Source organism: Lactuca serriola, chromosome 8 (genome assembly GCF_051521515.1).
Source record: "Lactuca serriola cultivar US96UC23 chromosome 8, Lser_US96UC23_V15, whole genome shotgun sequence".
NCBI classification, from domain to species: domain Eukaryota; kingdom Viridiplantae; phylum Streptophyta; class Magnoliopsida; order Asterales; family Asteraceae; genus Lactuca; species Lactuca serriola.
The window spans coordinates 72,161,072-72,184,292 of NC_136415.1; the positions used below are offsets into that span (position 1 = coordinate 72,161,072).

The window sequence follows — 23,221 nt, forward strand, 5'->3', positions numbered from 1 at the left end:
TCTGGTCATATTTTCCCTTAAACAAAACATGCAATTGGTTTCGATAGTTTTTCTCAATAAATGTGATTGTTTTGCCCTTGATGAAATAACTACTTTTAAATACAAATGTATAACAGTAACCTTAGAAATAAGATATCTAATTTTCATTCAAAGAACTATTTCAAAATTTTTTATTCCTAATAATTATTTACAATATGTCAATAGTTTTTTTTATTACTTTGTATTTCAATTACCTTCTTATTCATCATAGTTTATGATATTAACTTTTTTTTAATAAACTCGTGTAATACACGGGTCTCACACATAGTCATTAAGAACCAAGAACTAATAGAAGTTTTAATACGCGTTTTAAAATTGGTTATTGTGACTTTGATTGACTTCAACAATCATAACCAAAATAGGATGATCACAAGCATGATCAAAATAAGGAACTACTTAAGAATATGGTCTTTTTTTTGATGTGTTACACAAATAACCTTATACTTTGCAATAATATCTATGTGAAATATATATATATATATATATATATATATATATATATACTAGTTTATAACCCGTGATAACCACGGTTATAAAATTAATTAAACTTTCGTATTAAAAAATCAAAATTATTATACAATTATTTTAAATAAATTATTACTTAAGAGATATTTTTAGTTATATAAAATTATAATCGTTAATTTAAATAAATACGTGGAGTTATATCATTTTATAATTTATATTAATTTTATTTTATTTTTTAATCTAATGTTATTAATTTAATATAATTAAAGGGAGAAATTTTAAATTTTGAAATTTAAAATGAATAATCAATTATTAATTTAATAAAATTAGAGTGGGAAATTTAACATTTGAAATTTGAAATGAATAATTAATAGATTGACAAGTGACATGATAAATGATATATAACATTAATGAGGGGTTTTAATTGCATGACACTTGTCAAAATATATATATATATATATATATATATATATATATATATATATATATATATATTATGCTGCAAAATTCATTTTTACAATGGTGTGCATCACAAAAAAATTCAAAAAAATAAAATAAATGGAATATTATATATTTCGCAATATTTGAAGACATGACTTTTTATTTATCTTTAATCTTTGGTGGTATAATCATTTAAAAATGTGAAATCATAGCAAAGGATGATTTTACATGATCCCATAATAAAATATGTGATCATTTATGTAAAAAAATATGTTAATTTTATTAAAAAAAACATTTTCCTAATATTTTGGTGTTTTGTGATATTTTTCACATTTTAAGGGTTTAAGGTGATAATGTGTAGAATTGTGATGACTGATCAAAGGAATTATAAATATATTCTTGTTATTATCACTCCGTCGTTAATCGATATGAAGAATGGAGAGAAACGAGTCAATGATGAAGGGAAGGTATAAGCTTAGAAAATTATTAGAAGAAATCTATTGGAAATTGAAGCATAAGCTTCCAAAGTAAAGAGCTTAGAAAGGGTGTTTGCTAAAGTGTGACGTTGCTGGGAATTTGAGGTATGTTCCTCAAACTGTTATACTGATTAATTATAAATTACCGAGAAAGAAATGGAAGTGTTAATGAAGTTTTCTATAAGTTATTAAGTAAAATTTATCAGTGGGTTAAAAAAATGTTGATCCGGGTTGTGATAATCGTATTTTGACCTAATTTAGTCAGCGTTGTGAAGTTATTGAGTTGCTGTAGTTAGATGATCAAATTAAACAATCCGTGAAGTTAATATGCTGCTGTGTATGTTATAAATGAATGGAATTTGGAGGAAAATGACTATTGAATTCTTGTATTGCTATGTTTAAGCACCAAATACTTTTGGAAGTTCATTATTAGTCATTTACTGATTACCATTTGTGGTATTTTAAATCAGGTCAGGTTAGTGATGAAAAATCGTTTGGGTGTAAAGATAGGTTGAGGATCTATTTTTTGAGACACTGAAGCAAGTTAAGAAAAAAAAATGTATTGTCTAAAAAAAGACACTTAATATCAAAAAAGTAGTATACAGTTGCTCTCGTCTTATGTTCCTATGTTGAAAGTGGTCCGTGTATCTTTATCGTGAACTTTAAAAATATATTTTTATCTACATAAGTTACTGAATTATCATTTAAGAATTGATCACTCATATTATTAATATTATGTAACTTTCTTACAAACTATCAAGGAAAATAAAGCTAATTGTTAAGAACGTTAAGCTTACCAATAACCATAACTAACTAACCAATGATTTAATGTTTAAGTTATAGTTTATCATTTTATAATTATTAGTCATTGTTTACCAATATAAGTTATCTTTAATCAAATAGAGACAAGAGAAAACCACCTAATTAAGTAATAGAAGAATGAATAACTGGAGCACAGATATATTGAGGTTGCGATCAATCAGAGAGTCAACAGAGAGATGAGAGTCAATTCTGATTGTGTATTGCGCTCGAGTATGAGTTGACAATTTGTTTTTTTCTTTTTCTTACTTTTTTGTGCTTTTGTTTTGGATATCGAATAATTAATAAGAGCGCATGCATACGTTCCATAGCTACAAGTCCGCCTCTGATGTCAAATTGGTTCTTAAACTTCAAAAGTTGGCAAGTATGAGGATACATTCATGAATATTAGCAGACCCCATTAATGATCTTTCTATGTAGTCGAGTGCGGAAGAAAAAAGTTCTTATACATGACCTATGCTAACCATCTGCTGTTAAAGTTCATAAAATTAAATCACCTTCCCAAAATATGGTGTTGTGTCTCTATCTAGATCTTTATGTGCCAATACCAGAACTAATATATCTTTTGATACAATCTACAAGAACCAAACACTAATAAAAGTTTGCATGTATGTTTTAAATTTGATTATTCTTGACTTGATTATTGGGACATAATTAACCAAAATAAGAAGATAACAAATTGATCAACATTAGGGAGGTACTTAATAGAATGGCCCTTTTTTCGATGTTTTACACAACGACCTGGCCCTATTGATCAAAATTAGGGAGGTACTTGATAAAATTTTATAATTGTCATTTCGAAACATAACAAATGGCAAGTAGATACGATACAATAGCATCAAAATGTGATATTTAGTGGAAAAATCGATAATATTAGAAGTTTTATAATTTTCATTTTGAAAATTGGTAGATAGAGTTTTTGAAAAGTATCTCATGCAATGCGATAAAACACATTATATATTTACTGAAATCCCAATTCCCAAATGCCCTATTAAGAATGGCCCTATTAATCAAAACTGAGGTACTCGATAGAATTTTATAATTATCATTTCGAAACATAACAAACGGAAAGTAGATAAGACACTATAGCATCAAAATGTGACATTTGGTGGTAAAATCAGTAATATTAGAAAATTTATAATTGTCATTTCGAAAATTGATAGATAGAGTTTTTGAACAGTGACCCTTGTAATGAGATAAAATACACATTATGTATTTTCTGAAATCCCAAATGCCCTATTTATGTATTTTTGCAAATCGCCAAAAACTAGATCATTTATTTATATCTTACAAAATCAGGTGACCAGTTTTGTAAATATCCCTATTTTACGGGTTAGGATGTGATAGTGTTAAGAACTGTGATGACTAATAATGAAACTCTGAAACATGAGTAAATATATAAAGGATTATAATTACTTTCTTATTGTTTTCACTCTTTCGTTAATGGAAATGAAGAAATGATAGAAAAGAGTCAACGGTACCTACCTACTCAAATCGATCCAAGTTAAAAAAATAAATTAAGGAATCCTATGGAGATGAAGTATAAGCTTGCAGAGTAAAGAGCTACAAAGGGTTTCTGCTAAAGTTTGATTTTTCACGGAATCTGAGGTACATTCTTCAAACTGATAAATCGATGAATTATAAGTTACCATGAAAGAAATGGAAGTTGTGAAGATTTAGAATTAGTGTAGTTAGATGATCAAATTATAGTGATGTGTGTATGTTATAAATGAATGGAATTTGGAGGATGATGACTAATGATGTGTGTATGTGTTGTGGATACAAAAAGAAAGTGAAACAGGTCCGTGTTGTAGTGATGTGTGTTTGTCGAAAGGTGTTAGGACATTTACTGACTACCAATTGTGTTGTTTCAAATTGATTCTGGTTAGCGATGAAAATATTGATTTGGTGTAAACATAAGTAGAGGATCTATTGTTGGGACCTTTTGGCGAGTTTCAACTTAACCTTTTTAAATCGGATACAAGTTATAGGTGTTGGTGTAATGGGAAAGCAAAAGTTCATAAATTAAGCCTTGTGAAACCAATAGAGACTTATAATCAATACACTTATAATTAATGATGATTACGAGTCTGAATTTTAATAGATGGTAAAATTATAAAAATTGTAATATAGTGACCTAGTAAAGTTTCTTTAAAGGCTATATATGTCCTTTTGTATTACAAGAGATAAATGTTGACATCAAATTATAAATGTGAACATATATCTTGCGCTCCAAGGAGAATTGGATCTAGGCACCATTGATGCGAGTGTGAAGTTTTCTAGAGGATCAGAATGGTGAAGATGAAAGTGGTAGTGCTTAGGAAATCCAGAATTAAGTAACTTTGTTGTATATTGATGGTCTGCTAAACTTAAAAATTACATAAGACCATTTCGATTGAATTTCATGGAGTGTATTAGTTTACCCTTAGTTAGCATGAACTTGAGAGGCTGTTTGTAAACAATATTGTAATTATGTTTTAAGATTCTATGGTAATCTTAAGTGTGAAAACAATTTTGTAATTGATATATAATTTCTTTTCTAACTATTTGAAATACATATAGCATATATTTTATACGAAATGAAATATGCTTATATGTAATTTATTTAAGAATACCTTTATTTGATTAAATAAAATAACACGTTTAATTAATCAAGCTAATATATTTAGTTTTGTATATAATCCATAACAAAAAATTATGTTCGAATAATTCATTCCATTATTTTGAGCCAACCTAACATGACTATAAAATGTAATGATCTATACTATTACCTTGTTCATTCCATTCCATCATAGCAAATGAACCGTATGGAATTATAATTACTTTTTCATTATTTTCCCATGGAAATTAATGTATGAGCTTGCAAAGTACAGAGTTCGGGAAGGGAGTTTGCTAAAATTTGGTTTTGCTCAGAAATCTCCTCCACTTCTTTTAAGAAGAATCTCAAAGTAGAATATAGAGTAAAACATTAGTTTTTACAATGTGATTGTGGAAAAACTAACTCACATTACCTAAATTGTTTCATGCCTATCTTTAGAACTGTAACTTCTATTATACATTCAAAGGAGTTTTTACGACCAGAAATGAAAAATAAAATGTAAGGACTGGTTATGAGATTTTCTACGTGGTAACCTGTTCAATTTTGAGTTCTTACAGGTTTTCCAACATGATAACAGGTTATATTGGAAACTCACATCTCTGTATAAAGTTCTTTTCATTGAGGTGCTCAAACCACATATCTTCTATCTCAATAAGTCAAGACATTGATGGTATCACCATCATCTTCTGTGTTCTGGAAGTACGATGTTTTTCTTAGCTTCAGAGGAGAAGATACTCGAAATACTTTTGTGGGCCATCTCTACTCGGCTCTTGAACAAGAAGGTATCTTTGCTTACAAGGACGACGAAACACTCCCCCGAGGCGAATCGATCCACCCATCCCTTATGAAGGCTATTGAAGAATCACAGATAGCCATCATTGTATTTTCAAAAAACTATTGTGATTCGTCGTGGTGTCTGGATGAACTTTCATATATTATGAAATGCAGGGATACGAGAGGCCAGATCGTTATGCCTATATTTTATGACGTGAATCCTGCTCAAGTACGAAAACCAAAACGGAAATACGGAGAAGTGTTTGCTAAACACGAGTTGGACAACAAAACCAAGGTTGAATCTTGGAGAAAAGCACTCGTGGATGCAAGTAACCTTTCTGGATGGGAACCCAAACACATTGCCAATGGGTAATTTGTCTTCGTTTTAATATTTCTTGGTGAAGTTGATGACTTTATAAACAGAGAGGATTTGACTACATCACTTGTTTTGAGCCAAATATGTTTTCTGTTCAAGATTATAAGATGCTCAAAGTAAATGTGTTTTCGTATGCTAGTGGCCAAGTTAAAAGGCATCCCAAGTCCTAGGATTATGGATAAGCTCAAATTAAGCTGTGATGTAATCTATTATGTTCTTATTTCTAAATTCGTACATGACACCTCTCTTCAAGTTACGACAACAAACCCATGTAGCTTTACTTTTTGCAATTTGAAACTATTCCTTCTTCCCAAGAAAGTTGCTACAAACTACTTGTGTTATTGATTTTAGAAATTCTGTTTGGATGTGAAAAGTAAAAGGTAATTAGGACTTGGTCTCTTTATTTCATAGAGTAATCTTTTTTCTATGTGAGCAGGTGTTAATTATCCTTTTATGTCCAATGTGTAGGCATGAAGCAAAAGGCATCAAACAAATTGTAGTCGAAATTTCATGGAAGTTGCAGCCAGCAACTTCAAGTGCAAATGAGAATTTGATCGGAATTGATGCTCGCTTGCAAGGTTTGAAATTGGAGTTACAAATTGGGTCAGGTGGTGTGATCATGATTGGAATATGGGGGGTTGGGGGTGGTGGTAAAACTACTCTTGCATCTTCTATCTACAATGAAATTTCTACCAAGTTTGACAGCTGCTGCTTTGTTGAAAATATTCGAGAGGAATCAGGCAGGTATGGTTTGGGAAAATTGAAAGAAAAAATTCTTTCAGAAATGGAAGTAAACAGAGCTGGAGGAGGAAGATGCTTGATAAATAATAGGTTTCGCCACAGAAAGGTCTTGATTGTTTTAGATGATGTCGATAACCTCGACCAGTTAAAAGCACTAGCTGGATCACATGATTGGTTTGGTGAAGGAAGCCGAATAATAATAACAACCCGTGATAAACATTTATTAACCGCACACAAAGTAAATGCAGTATACAATATTAGATTGTTAAACAGTGATGAAGCTATTAAGCTCTTTTACAAGCATGCACCCCGGGATAAGAGGCCTGTGGAAGATTATGACCATCTTTCAAAAGAGGTGATCACTTATGCTGGTGGGCTTCCATTGGCACTTACAGTTCTTGGTTCTTTTCTTTGTGACAAAGACATTCATGAGTGGAGGAGTGCATTAGCTAGACTAAAAGAGATCCCGGATACTGATATTGTAGAAAAGCTAAAAATCAGCTTTGATGGACTTAAACCAATTGAGAAAGAATTGTTCCTAGATATTGCATGCTTTTTTAGGAGGGAACGGAAAGATAAGGCAATGAAGATCCTTGGTGAATGTGGTTTCCATCCGGTTATAGGAGTAAAGGTGTTGATACAAAAGGCTCTCATAACTATTTCAGAATATGGTGAGTTTGATATGCATGATCTTGTGCAAGAAATGGGACATCACATTGTTAGAGGGGAACACCCTAACAATCCTGAAAAACATAGTAGAATTTGGAAGGAGGAAGATATTATGACTATATGTGCTATAGATGCAATGACGGTAATGGTTGAGCTAGCTTTTCATGATATAAGTGTATAAAGAAGCACTCTTACTGCAACTCTCACACCATTTTTCCTCTATCATAGGAACTTGAGATGATTGAAGCAATAAAAGTTAGATACAATATGGCTTATTCTTATCTGCCAATTGCTGCAAACATGAAGAACCTTAGGTGGATTGAATATGCCGGTGAATTTATGCCTAGTAATTTTCCACAAAGGAAGCTTTGTCGTCTAATTTTGTTTAACAGCTTGCAAAAACAACTTTGGGAGGGTTATAAGGTAATTCTTATTGTCTTTCTGCTAATTAAGACATGAAAACAAAGTGGACGATGAATGTTCGACCTAACTAATTGTTAATATCATCAAGCAGCTTCAACTATATTTTTTATAACTAGTAGCTAGTATTGAAAGCACAAACCCTTTATTCTCTTAATCACGATAAACTTGGTAATACATAACTTGTTTGATATGATGTAGACACCTTGGTCATTGTAATCCATGGTATTCATGTAAAGCTCAATATAAATACCCTTTTAAAGATAAACAATGTATTATTATCTACGTAAGATTTTAACATAAATTTATTTTTTGTTGATTGATAACCATTATAAAACATTTATAACAATTTGGGTTCAAAACTATTTCATTATTTTGTTTATATTAAGTATTTTTTATATTGTTATCAAACAAACACTTCAAATGATTTCCATAGGAATTGGTTTTTGTCTAAGTTGAGACATATTTCTTATATATATATATATATATATATGCCTGTATGTGTGCCAAAATTTTGAGTTGCTTGCACTTGTATACAACAGTTGCTGCCATATTTGAAGACAATTGAACTCTGCCATTTGCATAACCTAATCATGACACCAGATTTTGATGGACTTCCAAATCTTGAAAGATTCATTCTTAATGGATGTTGGCGTTTAAAAGAGATTCATCCATCGATTGGACGCTTGGAAAAGCTTATTCTCATATGTATTAAATTTTGTGATCGTCTTAAGATGTTTCCACCTGTTACTCGACTAAAGAAACTCAAGACCATTAAGTTCTTGGCATGCCCTGAACTTTTTAATTTCTCAGGGATCCAAGAAGAGAACAAGGAGAGTTTACCACATGTTCATTTGGATGATAATAGTGGGAGTAAAGTTGCGTCCTCTGTAGGATCTTGTCCAGACTTTTTTGTTAATTGTTGGAGGTGTGGTTGCAGCAATCTTCCTGGTGTTGAATGTTGTTTAATGGAGCCTTCTTCCCCTCACAAAAATGTGAAGCATTTTTTGCGTGACATCAATATGAACCACATAGGGTTACGTTTCTTTCTCAAGAACTTGAGAAAGTTGGATCTTAGCTTCTGCAGTTTGGGAGATAAAGAAATCGGCTCTGCTGTTTGGGAGTTACCCAACTTGCGGAAACTCTATCTATCAGGAAATCACTTTTCACAATTAAATTTTAGTTTCCTGCAAGTTCCTCAGCTCAAACTGCTCGACGTGTCATGCTGCCAAGGCCTTGTAAAATTGTCAGATCTGCCATCAAGTATAGCTGTTGTTTTAGCAATTGGTTGTTTCTCACTTGAAAGCTTGGGAGATATTTCAAACTGTAAATGGTTGTGGAATGTCTCAATTCTGGGAAACAACAAACTTGTTGGTTGCATATTACTTGACTCCATGCTCCAGGTTTAGTTCTACTTACCTTTTAAATTTTACTCATTATCATATAAAACCCAAACCTAAGAATTATAAGTAAATATGTTTTCCATGGCAGGGAAATGCTATTGAAGTTTACTTTATCAATATCATTCTTAAACCTCAGGTTCCAAATAGGTTTGTGGGTAGGTTGTTTAGGGGAACATTTACACTGCATCTTCCTGATGATTGGTACAATGAATATTGTGGGTTCTTAGTATGTGTAGTTACCCAAATCTACCGTCCGTGTATTAATATAGTCGTGAAGCAGGAGGTATATGAAGAAAATTCTCTATTTGAGCTTTTGCGGGAGTCTAATGAAGCAGTAGAGCCTATATATGATGGAACAATGACATTCATAGGATACGTTTCGTTTGGTTCATTGAGGCACACTGCATTTCCAAATTCATCATACAATATGATTTCATTTTCCCTAAAAGTCATGGATTGGAATTTATTGAAGAATGAGAGTTATGTTGGAGCTGAGCTCGTTCCTAGGAAAAGTAAAGGTGATCAGCTGCAAACAACAAAAGTTGCAACAGATTCCTCGGAATTTTGGGACGAGGAGAAAGTTTATGCTAGAAAGACATTTACGATCCAAGTCCAACATGATTCAAAATCTTCTATTAATATTATATGGTGACCTATGGAGAACAAGTTCTGATTATGTCTTAGTGGCTGGTTTGTAGGTTTATGGTTTTCTTTTTATTCTTTTATTTAACCATGATGAGTTCTTTCCCTGTACTACTTTAATTTTTTGGGTTCCTCTATTTCTACGACACCATGTTTTGCTACCACTACTAGAAAACAACCCTTTAATGACGCGCAAACAATGACACTCGCTGATAGAGGACTCGCATTTGTGTGAGCCCTAAAAAATAATGTCAATTTTGCAAAATTTGAAGGATATAGGACACGCATTTGTGCGTGCCCTAAAAGTAGTGTTAGAAAAGAAAAAAAAAAGTAAATGCGAAGGGCGCCTTTCATAAAATGTGCGTCCTCTAAATGTGTCGCTTTATAACATTTTAATGAAACACGCGTTTTTATGGCGGGATTTGACCCGCCTATTGAATCCCAAAAATTTCCAATTAGCAAGAAAAAACCCTAGGCCTTCGTCTTCATAGCAGCATCGTACCACCACCCGACCTCCGATCTCGCTCCGCCAAGTGTCTCCGACCATCTTCTCCAACCATTCTTTCCTGTCGCACTACACCGATAACAAAACCCCCATCACTATTTTAAACCACCCGTGATATGCATCCTCATCCTTCCCTCTAGATCTTCATTCTCTGTAAAAACCCTTCTACCATTGATGATCGAATTGCACTCCAAAAAATTACACAATGAAATCCCAAAAGAATTATAAAAAAATCCCGCTACTAAGAAAAACCCCAAACAACCGGTGGTATTTCCCTAAAATTCATGGATTATCTCATGCGATTTTAGCGATTTTCGTTTCCCCCCTATTTTTTTGGCATCAATCACTTCTTAGGCGGTCTTTGGCCTTCATTTCTATTGTATCTGGTTTCCCTTGTGCTCCTCCACCTCTGTTTCCATCTTTCATCTTCAAGTTCTTCACATCAATGATTCAGACGATTCATATGATTCTAGGTCAAAGAGGAGGAAGAAGAGCTACTGTTCAAGTTCTAGGATTAGAAGCAGGAAATCAATATCAGTATGTGAGATTGAGTAAGATGAATCCACTGATAAAAAGAATACCCCACCAAGAAAACCCATAAACCCTCGTTATTAACTACATAAGCCAGAAATGCCTCGTATAGGGTTTTATTTATCAATGCTCCCGCCAAAGGTACTCTCGTGTCTTTTTAACTTGAGTACATGTATACATTTCTTGACAAATTTATTGGATTTTCTACTTTGGTTAACCTAGAAATTGACAATACTTCATGAATTGTGGATACATGGTTTCTACTGTTTGTTCCTGGACTTGAAGTTCTATAGACCTGAACCATGAATCTTGTATCAGGTACCTGCCTTCTATGCTAATGTTGCTTTCTCTTTCTATTGTGCTATGAAGCCCTAGTGCGTGACTATTGAATTGACAAGAGTGCTTTACTGGGAACGAGTAGTGAGTACATTTGTAAATAATCTATATTGGTCAAAATTTGGTGATGCCTAGTGGTGATCTATCAGAAAAGCTAAAGAATTTGTTCTCTTTTTCTTCTTGTTATTTTTAGATGAATGGATTCTGCATAGTTCTTCAAAATGTGTAGGAGTGATCTACACTTTCTACACAACAGGATTGCAATCCATGTATCCAACTGTGTGTTATTCATTCAAACCCAAAATAATCACAGGATTTATAAACATTTATAAAGCAATAAGTAAATCACCTAACTCTGTGACACTTCCTAGTAGTCTTAAGGGTAGGAAATAAGTAGAAGTACAGAATAAAGGAGCTAATGAGGGGTATTTTGGTCATTCTCATAGTTAGGCCGGTTTAAGTAAGTATGATGGTTTGCAGTTAAGTCTATGTTTATAATGTTATTTATTTATTTATTTACTTTGTTGCACTTAAGTCTATGTTTATCACCATAGGTAATCTGGTTTTAATATCCAAATAACCCAACAGCAAAATTAAATCCTTAAAATAAGTTTCTGCACATTTAATATACGAATACTACTCATTTGTTGGTTTACCTCTCCCACTTGAATATGAATTTACTTCCATGGCTTGAGAAAGTTACATTGTTTGATTAATTTTTATTCAGATTAAAGTAACTTGGGTTTGCTAAGATTGCTCCCCTGTAAATCACACCTTGAAAATAAAATAAATAACAGTATTAGAAATTATGCAGAGGGTATTTTAGGTTATATGATTAGAGAGTACCATGTATTCACAACACATTAAGTGAATTTCCAAAAGTTATAGAAACTAAGAGGAAAATGATAAATAATGATCTTTTCTATTACTAAGTTGTCAAGAATTATCGATATTATAAATGATAAAAATAACAAAGAAAACTTATATTATTGATATCGTTTTAATTCATATTTTTCCTAGTTTATGCAGTAAAGTTGTTTTTGAAATATTGAAGTTTTTGTTGCAGCTAAGGAGCATGTGGTAGGATGGTATAGGACTGGCCCAAAGATAAGGGAGAATGATCTTGATGGTCATGGTCTATTTAATGAGTAAGCATTAGGATTTTATACTCAAGTTAAATTTTGTGATATTGACTGAGGAACCTTGTTACTGCAAATAACTGAAAGAGTTTCCTTGTTGAGCAAAAGCCTCTTTCCAGAAACAACCCTTAAAAGACCATTCAATATCAAAGTCCCAAACCATTGTTGCATATCCGGCTTCACCACGTCTGATCCTTTACCCTTTTTATTCTTTAACCAAGACTCATATATCTCTGCTGTGGATGCTCTAAGATCTGATACTCGAATAGGTGCACTTGTTGCCAATAGTCCCCATAAGGAGCAGGAGCAAAGATGACTCATCAAACACATCAGAAAACTACAAGTATGATCCATCAATCACTCATGAAGTTGATAGCATTAAGAACAGGGTTACTAAGTCAAAAAAAGAAACGGATCTGATGAATTGGCAATTTCTTATGAAGAGAATCAAAGGCTCAGAGGAAGCTTGGAGGTTGCTGAGTCATCGATTTTTGAGCTCGAAATGGAAGTAAACACTTTACAGAATTATGCAAATGAAATGTGTAAAGAAACACAAAATTTGCAACAAGAACTAGCTATTGAAGATTCTTCAAGCCAAGAATTAATGAAAGAGGTTACAGATCTTAAATAAGAATGTTCAAGGTTCAAAAACAATCTACAGTAGTTGAAAAAAAAATGAAATTAGAGAAAAGACCAATTCTACCCCTTCAAGAACCAGGGTCTACATCAACAATTAACTCAACAGAAGGGCAACATCTGGAACTTTTAAACGAGTTGAAGATAGCAAAAGCTGAAAGTGAAAGTCTTGTTAGAAAGCTGGAACAAATGGAGTGTTACTATGAAGTACTTGTGGAAGATCTTGAAGAAAACCATAAAAAGATTCTTGGAGAGTTTCAAAGCCTAAAAAATGAACACTCAAGATGTGCTTACTCAATAAATGAGCAGATGTTATGATTCGATGAAGAAAGATGTGAATTGAGTTCCATTAAAAAGGAGTTACAAAAAAGAGCTACAACTTCAGAATCAGCTCTGAAAAGGGATCAATTGAATTACTCAATTACAGTGAGTCCACTCCAAAAAGATCTTGACATGTTGTCTTTTCAAGTTTTGTCCATGTTTGAAACCGATCGGACTGTGGTTAAAGAAGTTTTCTCATATTCATCTCAAGGGCATGAAGATTTAGTTGATGATGATCACCGGAGTAAGAATCTTTTAGGTGGTGGTGATGTGCTTTCCGGTGACCTGAAAAAATCTTAAAGCTTGCAAGAAAATATATACAAGAAAGTGGAAGAAGAGCTTGGTGAAATGTGCTCTATAAATTTGTACTTATATATGTACTCAGGGGCACTTTCGGAAACATTAATGGAAGCAGTTTGTCATATAAGAAAAATAGAAGAGAAATTACAAGAATTGACACATATATAGTTACCTAAGTTTCTAGATAATAAATAGGTTTGATTTTTAGTCGGGAATTTAATCATTTTAGTGGTGTTCTAAAATCTTAGTCTAATGCTTTTCATATACATCAGTGGGATCATGAGTTGCTGGCTACATGGATAAAAATAATGAGTAGAGAACCGTAATGGTAATTTAGTTGCATGTTTAAAAAAAGTTAATAAATAATAATCGTTATATATATTTCTTCAAGTCACAAAACAATCAAATGCCTAATTTATAATTAATCCGACTAACCCGATTGGTTTGACCCTATTTACCCGAAACCCGACTAACCCGTAGCATAATAGGGTCGGGTTTCGAGTCAGATTTTTTTTCTAAAAAAACCCAAATAACCCGACCCGATTAACCCGAAACCCGATCGGGTTGACCCGATTAACACCCCAAGCTACTCATACCTTCTCATCCTTCTGTTCTTTATCTTTTGTTATCCATCCATTATACAAACCTCAGCTTCAAATAATGCTCTTGAATTTATGTGCTCGTGCAATGTGATGCTATACAAACCTGCATTATAAGCCGTTTTTTTGTTAGTAACGACAAAACTTCTTGTTGGATTTATGTTGCTTCCGGCTGCCATATCTACAGAATTCTGGTTTTCTCTTCCTCCAGTTTTCTTTCTTTATTTACTTACTTGAAGTTGATATTTGGTTTATGCATATTAGGTCTGTTATTAGGCAACATATATAATCTCTAACATGCAAGTTTAATTTTTTTTATAGGTCTTTTTGGCAGATTCTTTAGGAAAGGATATCCTCCTTATACCTGAACAAACTCAGGTAAGCTTTGACAGGGTATTGTTGTTATTTAAGTAGTCCCATCTTTAAATTGGTGTAACTTTGAATGTTTGATTAATGTGCATTGATGTATTATTGTATGAAATCTTAATGTTTGAAGGTTGTGGACTCTGCTATAATGAATCCCTGCCCTCATCGGTCGGTAAGATGATAGTATTGAATGAAACTGAGAGTATGTGGCATGTGATTGTTAATTTGTGTGAATTATTGATCATTTTTTTTCTAGATAAAATATCCATATTTATAATCTAATACTCTAATTCTCCTATTTCATTTAACCTTCATAGACTGAGCTACTAGCATATCATAAATCATAAATAATGCATAATTTAGTCTAATTTATTTGTATTGTGGTGCCTAAATGTTAATGTTTGATTTAATTGTGTGTAATATTGTTCATAGTATGTGATCCCACATCTGCAGGCGTTGACCGCTTAATATTGGGAAGTGTTGGTTATGGGTACACTAAAGGAGGTAGTGTTTCGTATGTTCTGCTGACATTGCTGACATTGAGCAGTTGTTTTCATGTGGTTTCATGGCTTCGAATGGCAGAAGTATGCTTCCAGTTATTTTATTTTCTTTTTCCAAATTCATGAATCTAGCTTATAAGATTTTGATGATTGGGATGTGATGTGAACAGAGCTATGGAAGATTTTGATGATTGGATTAATTGGCTTATGTATAAAGGTGGAGTTGGAGTGAAAGGAGACAATAGTTGGGAATCCGGGTGGGGTGAAGAACATGCTATTTTCATTTATATCCAGACAATCAAAGGGCGTGTACTTGAAACTATTTTGTGCTTGAGGTTCTTTATATTTCAATACGTGGTAGTTTAAAATCTCCATCTCACTTGAAATAATACATCATTATCGGTACTTACTATTTTCATTTATTTCACTTTTTTTCTATGTGAAAATATACTAATAAAAAATACATTACATGACATGATATGTTGGTTGAGTAGCTTTACGAGTTCTCATGGGTGGTGTTAGATGGAATTGTGATGATATGCTCTCTAGTTCAAATGATCAAGGATTGTCTATTTGCCTTAGGTATTATCTACAACGAACATTCCATGTTTGATTCTTCTAATAATTATTTTAGCCTATTAATTTTTTGAATTTTATTTGATCAGGTCACAAGAATTATCGAAGCAAGGGTTCATTAGTCTTAAAGAATTATGAAAGGCAAGATGCAAATCTACTTAGTTGGAATTTGATGTTTATCATCTTTGTGTATATCTTTTTAGTTTGTATAGCATTACATTGCAGAAGGTGTCCCTTAATAGCAATGTAGTATTAGGTTATATATTTAGGGAAAACCTCTTAATAACAATGTACAATTAGATCCCCTTAATATCAATGTATTACAATTTTTTGACATGATGTTATTAGATGAAGTTGATTGTTTTGGTATATATTTGTTTACATATTTTTGTATTATGGTTATTGAAGCTTATGACACGCAAATGTGTGTCATCTTCATTTATGACAGGGGCTTTAACGATACGCAATGCGTGTCATAAATGCACTTCCTAAGGTTACGACATGCAAATGCGTGTCGTCTTCCTGTATGACAGGGCCTTTCTTGATACGCATTGCGTGTCATAAATGCGTGTCGTAAATGCGTGTCGTAAATGAGCATCGTAAATGCGCATCGTCTCTCTTTATGATAGGGCCTTCCTTGACGCGCATTTGCGCGTCGTCTGAGCGTTTTACGACGCGCAATGAGCGTCGTAAAAGGTTGTTTTTCTAGTAGTGTACTTTAGTTTTGTCTTGAGGCTTCTTCTTGTTAATAGTTGTTTTTACCATCATATACGAAGATTTACAATATCGTTTAGAAAATATGCATATCCTAGTATACAAAAACCCTTAAGAAGCCCGGGGAGACCATGGCCTCCCCGCTTTTCTCCGGATATATGTTTTATTTCTATGTTGGGAGCCCTGTTGTACTACCATCGCCACCTCTAACATTCACCACTCTTCCCTTGTGATGCCAGATGTTTGTGCTTATCTTCTACGTGTTGAACCCTAATTTGTCAAATTATGCTTATGTTCTACCCTTCGAACACTAACAATTTCATCGATTTGGTTTTTGTTTTCAATTTGGTCATGTGATACCCCCCCCCCTCTCCTCTCTATTCAAGGAACCGGTGACCGGATATTTGGTCATTGATATTCTCTCTCTACACCGGTGATATTGTTTGATTTTTTATTTTCAATTTTGTATAACAAGTTTTTGTTTTCAATTTGGTCATATTGTTGGTTTTTGTTTGAGATTTGAGCATGATATTCCATCTTTGCAACTGAAATCTTCTCCTTTTCCTCAAAAGAAACTCTAATAACTGAGGTATTATATATGCCAACGTACCGAAGTATGAAGGTGCATAGTTTCTTATTTGATACTTCTTTAAATGATCCAAAATTCATTTAAACACATCTAAGTTCATCCATGGATAATTCTTTTCTCAGATTTAATTGCAGCTTGATGTTTGCCTACATCTTCATTTACCTTGCCTATTTCTTAGGCCAATAGATTAAACAAGATGTGGATGGCCTTATAAGTTGGGGTTGTGTTTTAGACTTCATTATATGAACTTAGATGTGTTTAATTTCTTGAAGTTTTCCATAATTTCTTGAACTTACATATGAACTTATATGAACCAAGATAGTTGTTCCTTTGACTCGATTGACAAAGAGGATGGTTATTTTTCATGGGGGGACTGAGTAGCAGACGACTTTTGAGACCTTCAGGCAACGGTTGTGTGAGAAACCGAGAGGGTGTTGAGAATTTTGTGGTTTATTGTGATGCGTCAATCACGGGTTTGGGAGCAGTGTTGATGCAGAGGGGTCGTGTGATCGCTTACACTTCGAGGCAGCTGAAGCCTCATGAGGCGAATTATCCGACTCATGACTTGGATGGGGGTTGTGGTTTTCGCCCTTAATATTTGGCGGCATTACCTTTATGGGGTTCATTATACTATTTACATAGATCACAAGAGCCTGAGGTATCTGATGGATAAGCCGAATCTGAATATAAGGCAACACAGGTGGTTGGACGTGGTAAATGATTATGATTGTGAAATCTTTTATCACCCGAGAAAGGCCAATGTGGTGGTCGATGCTCTCAACCGCAAGACGGTCGTGGATCCGATCAGAGATATTGTAGCACCTGATTCCCGGTACGCATTTAATTTAAACACTTCTGTATTTTCTCTGGGACTCGACGAGTTGGTGGCCCAACTCGTCGAGTAGGGTCGTGATCCGCAGGCATTTTAAGTGACCTCCTCGACAAGTCGGGAGACTGACTCGGCGAGTAGGTTCTGTATGAGGGAAACCCTAAATCTGAGGGTTTGCACCCTATTTAAACGACTTAACTCAGCCTCCCTCGTCCCTATCTCTCTCAAGAAGTTATATATCGAAACCCTAGCCGTTTTGTGTGATCTAAGGCCATTTTGGTACTTTTGGGTGGTTTGTGAAGCTTGAAAGAAAGGAAGAAGCTTGGGAATTCGAGCTGGGGCTTGTAGATCCAGAGATCTTATTCCATCTTCAGCTCAATCAAGGTAAATGCCTCATGTTTTGGTCTTCCATTTGGTTGTTCATCTTTAGGGCTTAGATTTCGGGTGCATTTAGGGCTTCCTAAGCCATTTTCGGATTTGTAAAGTGATTCATGGGGTTCTACTTTCAGATCTCAGTTATTGGAGGGGTCTCATGACATAAAGGTGCCAACTTTATGGCCATGAGATCCCCATTCACATTGTAGAGCACCTTTTATGGATTTATGGATTTTTGAGCCAAAAACCCCATGCAGCATCACTGGAGAAAAAGGACTATGCTACCTCATAAGGCACAACGTAAGGATGTCAAAAAGTCCCGTGGGACCCCGATCCCGCGGGGGCCCCGTCTTGTATGGGGGCATTTGTTGAAAAAAATCGGGGAAGGGGGCGGGGGCGGGGGCAAGGTTAACCCTCGTTTTAATTTCGGGGGAGGGGGCGGGGGTTGATAGTCCCGTCCCGAAACCCCCGTGGGAGCCCCGTTAATAAATTATATAAATTGACATATATTAATTATATAAGTATAATAAACAATAAAATGATTTTTATGTACAAAAAACATGCTTTTAAGTTGTTTGTAACATGTAAAATTATGTTATAAATATCTATTTGTTAACCAAAAAATTGTTTCTTTTAGCCCAAACAAGAACTTATTTTAACCCAAATAAGTTAGCCCAAAATCAATAAGGGACGGGGGAACGGGGGCGGGGGTGGAAAGGATGGAGATTTTGGGGGTGGGGGCGGGGGTGGGGGCGGCGGATGCAATCCCCGTGCCGTTTGTCCCCGTTGACATCCCTCACACGACGCAACAATGTGGAGGCTAGAAGCAACATTATTAGAGGTAGGATCCACCTCACACTACAAATAAAATTACATTTAGTGGCACAAAGTTTTAGTGGCATTTTGTTTTTGTGCCACTATAGCCTACTTTTAGTGGCACTTTTTTTATACCACTATAACCTTTAATATATAGTGGCACTTTTTATTTTATGACACTAATTTCCAAATCTATTAGTGGCATAATAAATTAAAATATCATCAAAACTCTATATTTTACAAAAGTAATTCATCAAATACTTATAAAACCCCACAATTTAAACTTAATAGAAAAAAACTAGAAAATTTTTCATTACTGCCTCCTCTTCTACTGTGCGGGAAAACGAAAATTACATAATAAAACATATTGTAGGATGTCTTATGACCAAAACCCATCACCTATGTGCTCATGCAAACCCTAATGCTTGGATCTAGGTTTCTCTATTGTACATGCAATTCATCCAAGACTTTAAACCTTAGATCTAGCATACAATTAATCATATTAACTTATGAATGGAGTTTAGATCTTACCTTGATTGTTATGTAGCAATAACAATCTCAAATCCTCCTTGTAATGGCTTTAGAAAGCTTAGAGTCACAAATATCACTCCTCTAATGGCTCATAAACACCAAGAGCAAGAGGATGAAGAATGATAAGAGAGGAGGCACCAAAAATGTGTAGAAACCCTAAGGAATCAGTTCACCACGTTTTTGGTGCTCTAGGGATCCTTAAATAGTGAGGCTATTAGGGTTGTCTAACAAGGAAACTCTAATTTGACTGCTTAGGCCCTAAGCAACCCATGGACTCCCTCCTTAGAGACCTTGGACGATTTCTAATGGGTTTACCCATAGAATTCGTCCACCCCTCTAATATGTAGTCCATTAGCCCAATATTCAACTATCACACAATTGACAGTTCTAGTCCCTTAAGTTTAATTAATGTCTTTTAGCCACAAAGTTAATTCTTATTAATTCTTGACTAATATTAATTAAACAATATGATTTCTCCTTTAATATATTATTCTCATAATATATTAATAAATCATAATTAATCCTCTCTCTCCATAATTCATCCTATCAAGTTGCTTTGGTGAAGGCAACCCAAAAGGACCATGCACCATCGGGTCAAGTACATACCAAAATAGTTATGGACTTAGACACTAATCCAACAATATCTCATTTAGTTCATTAAGCAGGCACACAATGTCGGTGGCTTTATCATACAATATGATTTCAATTTCCTTACCGACATAGATTGGTTGTATGCAGTCATAAGGCCATCATTAGGTATAATATGATCTATATAAGAGGCGTATGTAGTCAATGTGGAATTTTTTCCTCTTATGTGTTGAGAGTGATACATCTAAGGAATCTTACTAAAGTTGAACACCAAATGAGAATGATTGCGATCCATGTCTCATGTTTAACATGATGTTCGAAACAAAAGGATAACCGATACATCACCTAGTTACATCAATTGAAGCTTTGGGCTTATGGGAATTAAATGTTGTTGAATGGCACTTCGTCATGTGTTGTTGGGGTAAGTGAAATGTTGCTAAACATTCACCACTATGTATATCCTTGTACGATTCAATCTTGTGCAAGTGGGAGATTGTTGGTTCTATCTGCTCAAGATTGATAATAAAACAATATTGCTAATAACATATGACCCTATAGGGTCACACCAATAACAAGTAGACACTTGAATTAAAATTTTAGTATATGAGTTTGACTTATATTAAAATATTAGAAATCTTGAATTGTTATTACATGGTAATAATAATAATAATAATAAAATGCGATTCAGAAGAGTGTATAAATCATTAAAAGTTTAGTACTTTTATTGTTTCATTATTAAATGATTCACTTTGTGTGAGATTTATTTATTTAATTTAAAGAGTTAGATTAAATAAATAAAACTAACAAATATATGTATATATAGTTGAAAGTCTATAAAATATAAAAGCTAGGTTTATAAAATAGAAGACTTGGAGTATTAAAGAGGAGAGAGAATGAGTGTTTGACTAACTTTCCCTCCTATCTCTCATGATTTCATGTATAATCACTCCATACCACCTTTATGGGTGGTCCAATGCATGTAGAGACTTTTATATTAGTCATGATTGACTCTTGCATGTGTGAGGTGATTAAAAGAGTGAAAGGCTTTCATTTTTCCTCATGCTTAAGCATGTAAATGAAATTTTTACTCTCACAAACTCTCTCATTCTCTCTATAAGTTGTTAGTTGATAAAAGAAGAGAATACACTCTATTGAACACCAAAAATTCTTTTTTGGGTGTTCAAACTCAAGAGGTTGTATTATCAAGAGTTGAACTAGCATTCATCTAGTGTTGGAGCTTGTTGGTGGACTTTCTCTAGAGGGATTCTACTTTGAGTTCTTGCCATCATCATCATCATCATCTTTCAACCTCCCGTGAGGACCAAAGGACAACAAATGTTATTAATCTTATCCTTCTATGGTTGTTGATCTAAATCTCACATGTTCATGTAATGTGATCTTTTGTCGGAATTTATATGTTCAAGTTTTGAAATGAAAAGTTTTCTGTTGCAAGCTTAAAGTTTTATGTCTCGAAACTTAATCTCGAACACCATGTTTCTATCATTTTAAATAATGTAAATTGTTAATATATTACTGAAAATGGAACCGACAAGTCCACTCCACCTTAATCCTTTTCTCGTTTCCGACACCACATCTGGGCACCATCTCCGACCATAAATCTAGTTCTCGATACCAACTCCGGTCATCATCTTTGACCATAGATCCAGTACCATATAAATCACCCCAAATTAAACACAAATCCAACCATAAATCTATGTAAAGTTCAACAATAAATCTAAAATACATCTAAAATTGAACTTGTACCTTAAATCCAACCATAAATCTATGTGAAGTTAAACAATAAATCTGAAATACATCTAAAATTGAAATTGTGCCTCAAATCCAAAAGCAAAATCGTTGAAACAAAAATCGCAGATACAAAAATCCTAAATACAATCTAGGGGGGTGTTTGGCTTATCTTTTTTAGAGCCAAAAGTCATTTTGACAAAATTTATAAAAAGACAGCATTTCCTGACTTTTTCAAAATGTCAATTTTCCTTATATAAAAAATCAAAAAGTAACTTTTAAAATGGTTTTACCAAACATCTTTTGCATTCTATCTTTTCCAAAAAGAACTTTTGGCCTCTCAAAAGATAAGCCAAACACCCCCTAGGTGAATCGACACAAGAGAACATATTATGTCATTGAGACTCGATAGATTGATCAATAATTAGAAAATTTGTTACATACAGATTTGCGATTTAAAGGTTTAACAAAGGGCAACCACAATTCAACACTACTTCATCCAATCTTCTCCCTTTGGTTTTTTCATTTTGGTGGATCGGAGGGGTCTAACTTGAAGCTTCCAGTCGTTCCCCATCCTCCGCCCTTGGAATGATTCGACGTTAATTCAGTCTGACATTTTAAACCTTAGATTAAACATGTAGTGAAGAAATCGAAATCCAGAAATCGTTGGTTGATTTGGTCGTCGGACGTCGGGTCTCCTGCAATAGGTTGCTTCTTCTTGTGGGATCCGCTGACACGGGTTTGAGGTGGGTTGAGGGTGTCATTGGTTAAGAGGAGAAGGGCGACAGATAATTGTTGGATGATTCGCTGATTCAGGGTAAAAGGGGGAAGATGATTGGAAGGAGGAGTGAGCAACGCATTTCCCATGAACACCAGGCAACTGCGTGAAGGTTTTCATCGTCGGCGGTAGCGATTTCAGTGGCATTGTGGAGGTGGCACCGGAAAGAGGGGAGAAGGAGGAAGGGGGAACTGAGGTGTCGCCGGTGGTTTAGGTTTCCCTTTCATTCTTCACAATATTAGAAAGACTAGGGGCCATATCTAATAAGAAATTTCTTTTAAAATTTTATTTAATAAGTTAATAAAACAACACAATGAAAATAATAGATATGGCTATATTGGTCATTTTGAGTCGCTAGGGACCAACATCGTAACAAAATCAAACTATAGGACGGTCCGAATTAAAACTAAGTTAAGGACTAAACATGTAAATTAACTCAAACCACAGGGACCATTCGTTTATTTTACTCTTTATTTTATGACCAAAAAATTTTAAAAAATTATTCAGAGAACAAAATTGTAATGTTCTCTTATTTATAGTTACTTTTTTTCCTACTCTTTCTAAAACTGAGAGAGAGGGTAG

At 34.0% G+C, this 23,221-nt stretch overlaps 1 protein-coding gene across 1 annotated transcript; it reads left to right on the forward strand.

The window, feature by feature from the left end:
• Positions 1-5,421: 5,421 nt before the first annotated feature.
• LOC145067030 (TMV resistance protein N-like) lies at positions 5,422-9,874 on the forward strand. The gene is made up of 5 exons (XM_079014255.1): positions 5,422-5,982; positions 6,458-7,556; positions 7,637-7,822; positions 8,362-9,222; positions 9,311-9,874. The coding sequence occupies exons 1-5, from the start codon at positions 5,507-5,509 to the stop codon at positions 9,872-9,874; spliced, it is 3,186 nt and encodes a 1,061-aa protein (XP_078870381.1). The 5' UTR covers positions 5,422-5,506.
• Positions 9,875-23,221: the final 13,347 nt, after the last annotated feature.

Bases quoted from the DNA above. Each gene is read 5' to 3' on its own strand.
- LOC145067030 (XM_079014255.1), top strand. From the start codon at position 5,507: ATGGTATCACCATCATCTTCTGTGTTCTGGAAGTACGATGTTTTTCTT. The intron at 5,983-6,457 runs GTAATTTGTCTT...TCCAATGTGTAG, and splicing joins CCCAAACACATTGCCAATGG to GCATGAAGCAAAAGGCATCA. The intron at 7,557-7,636 runs GCTTTTCATGAT...TAGGAACTTGAG, and splicing joins TGACGGTAATGGTTGAGCTA to ATGATTGAAGCAATAAAAGT.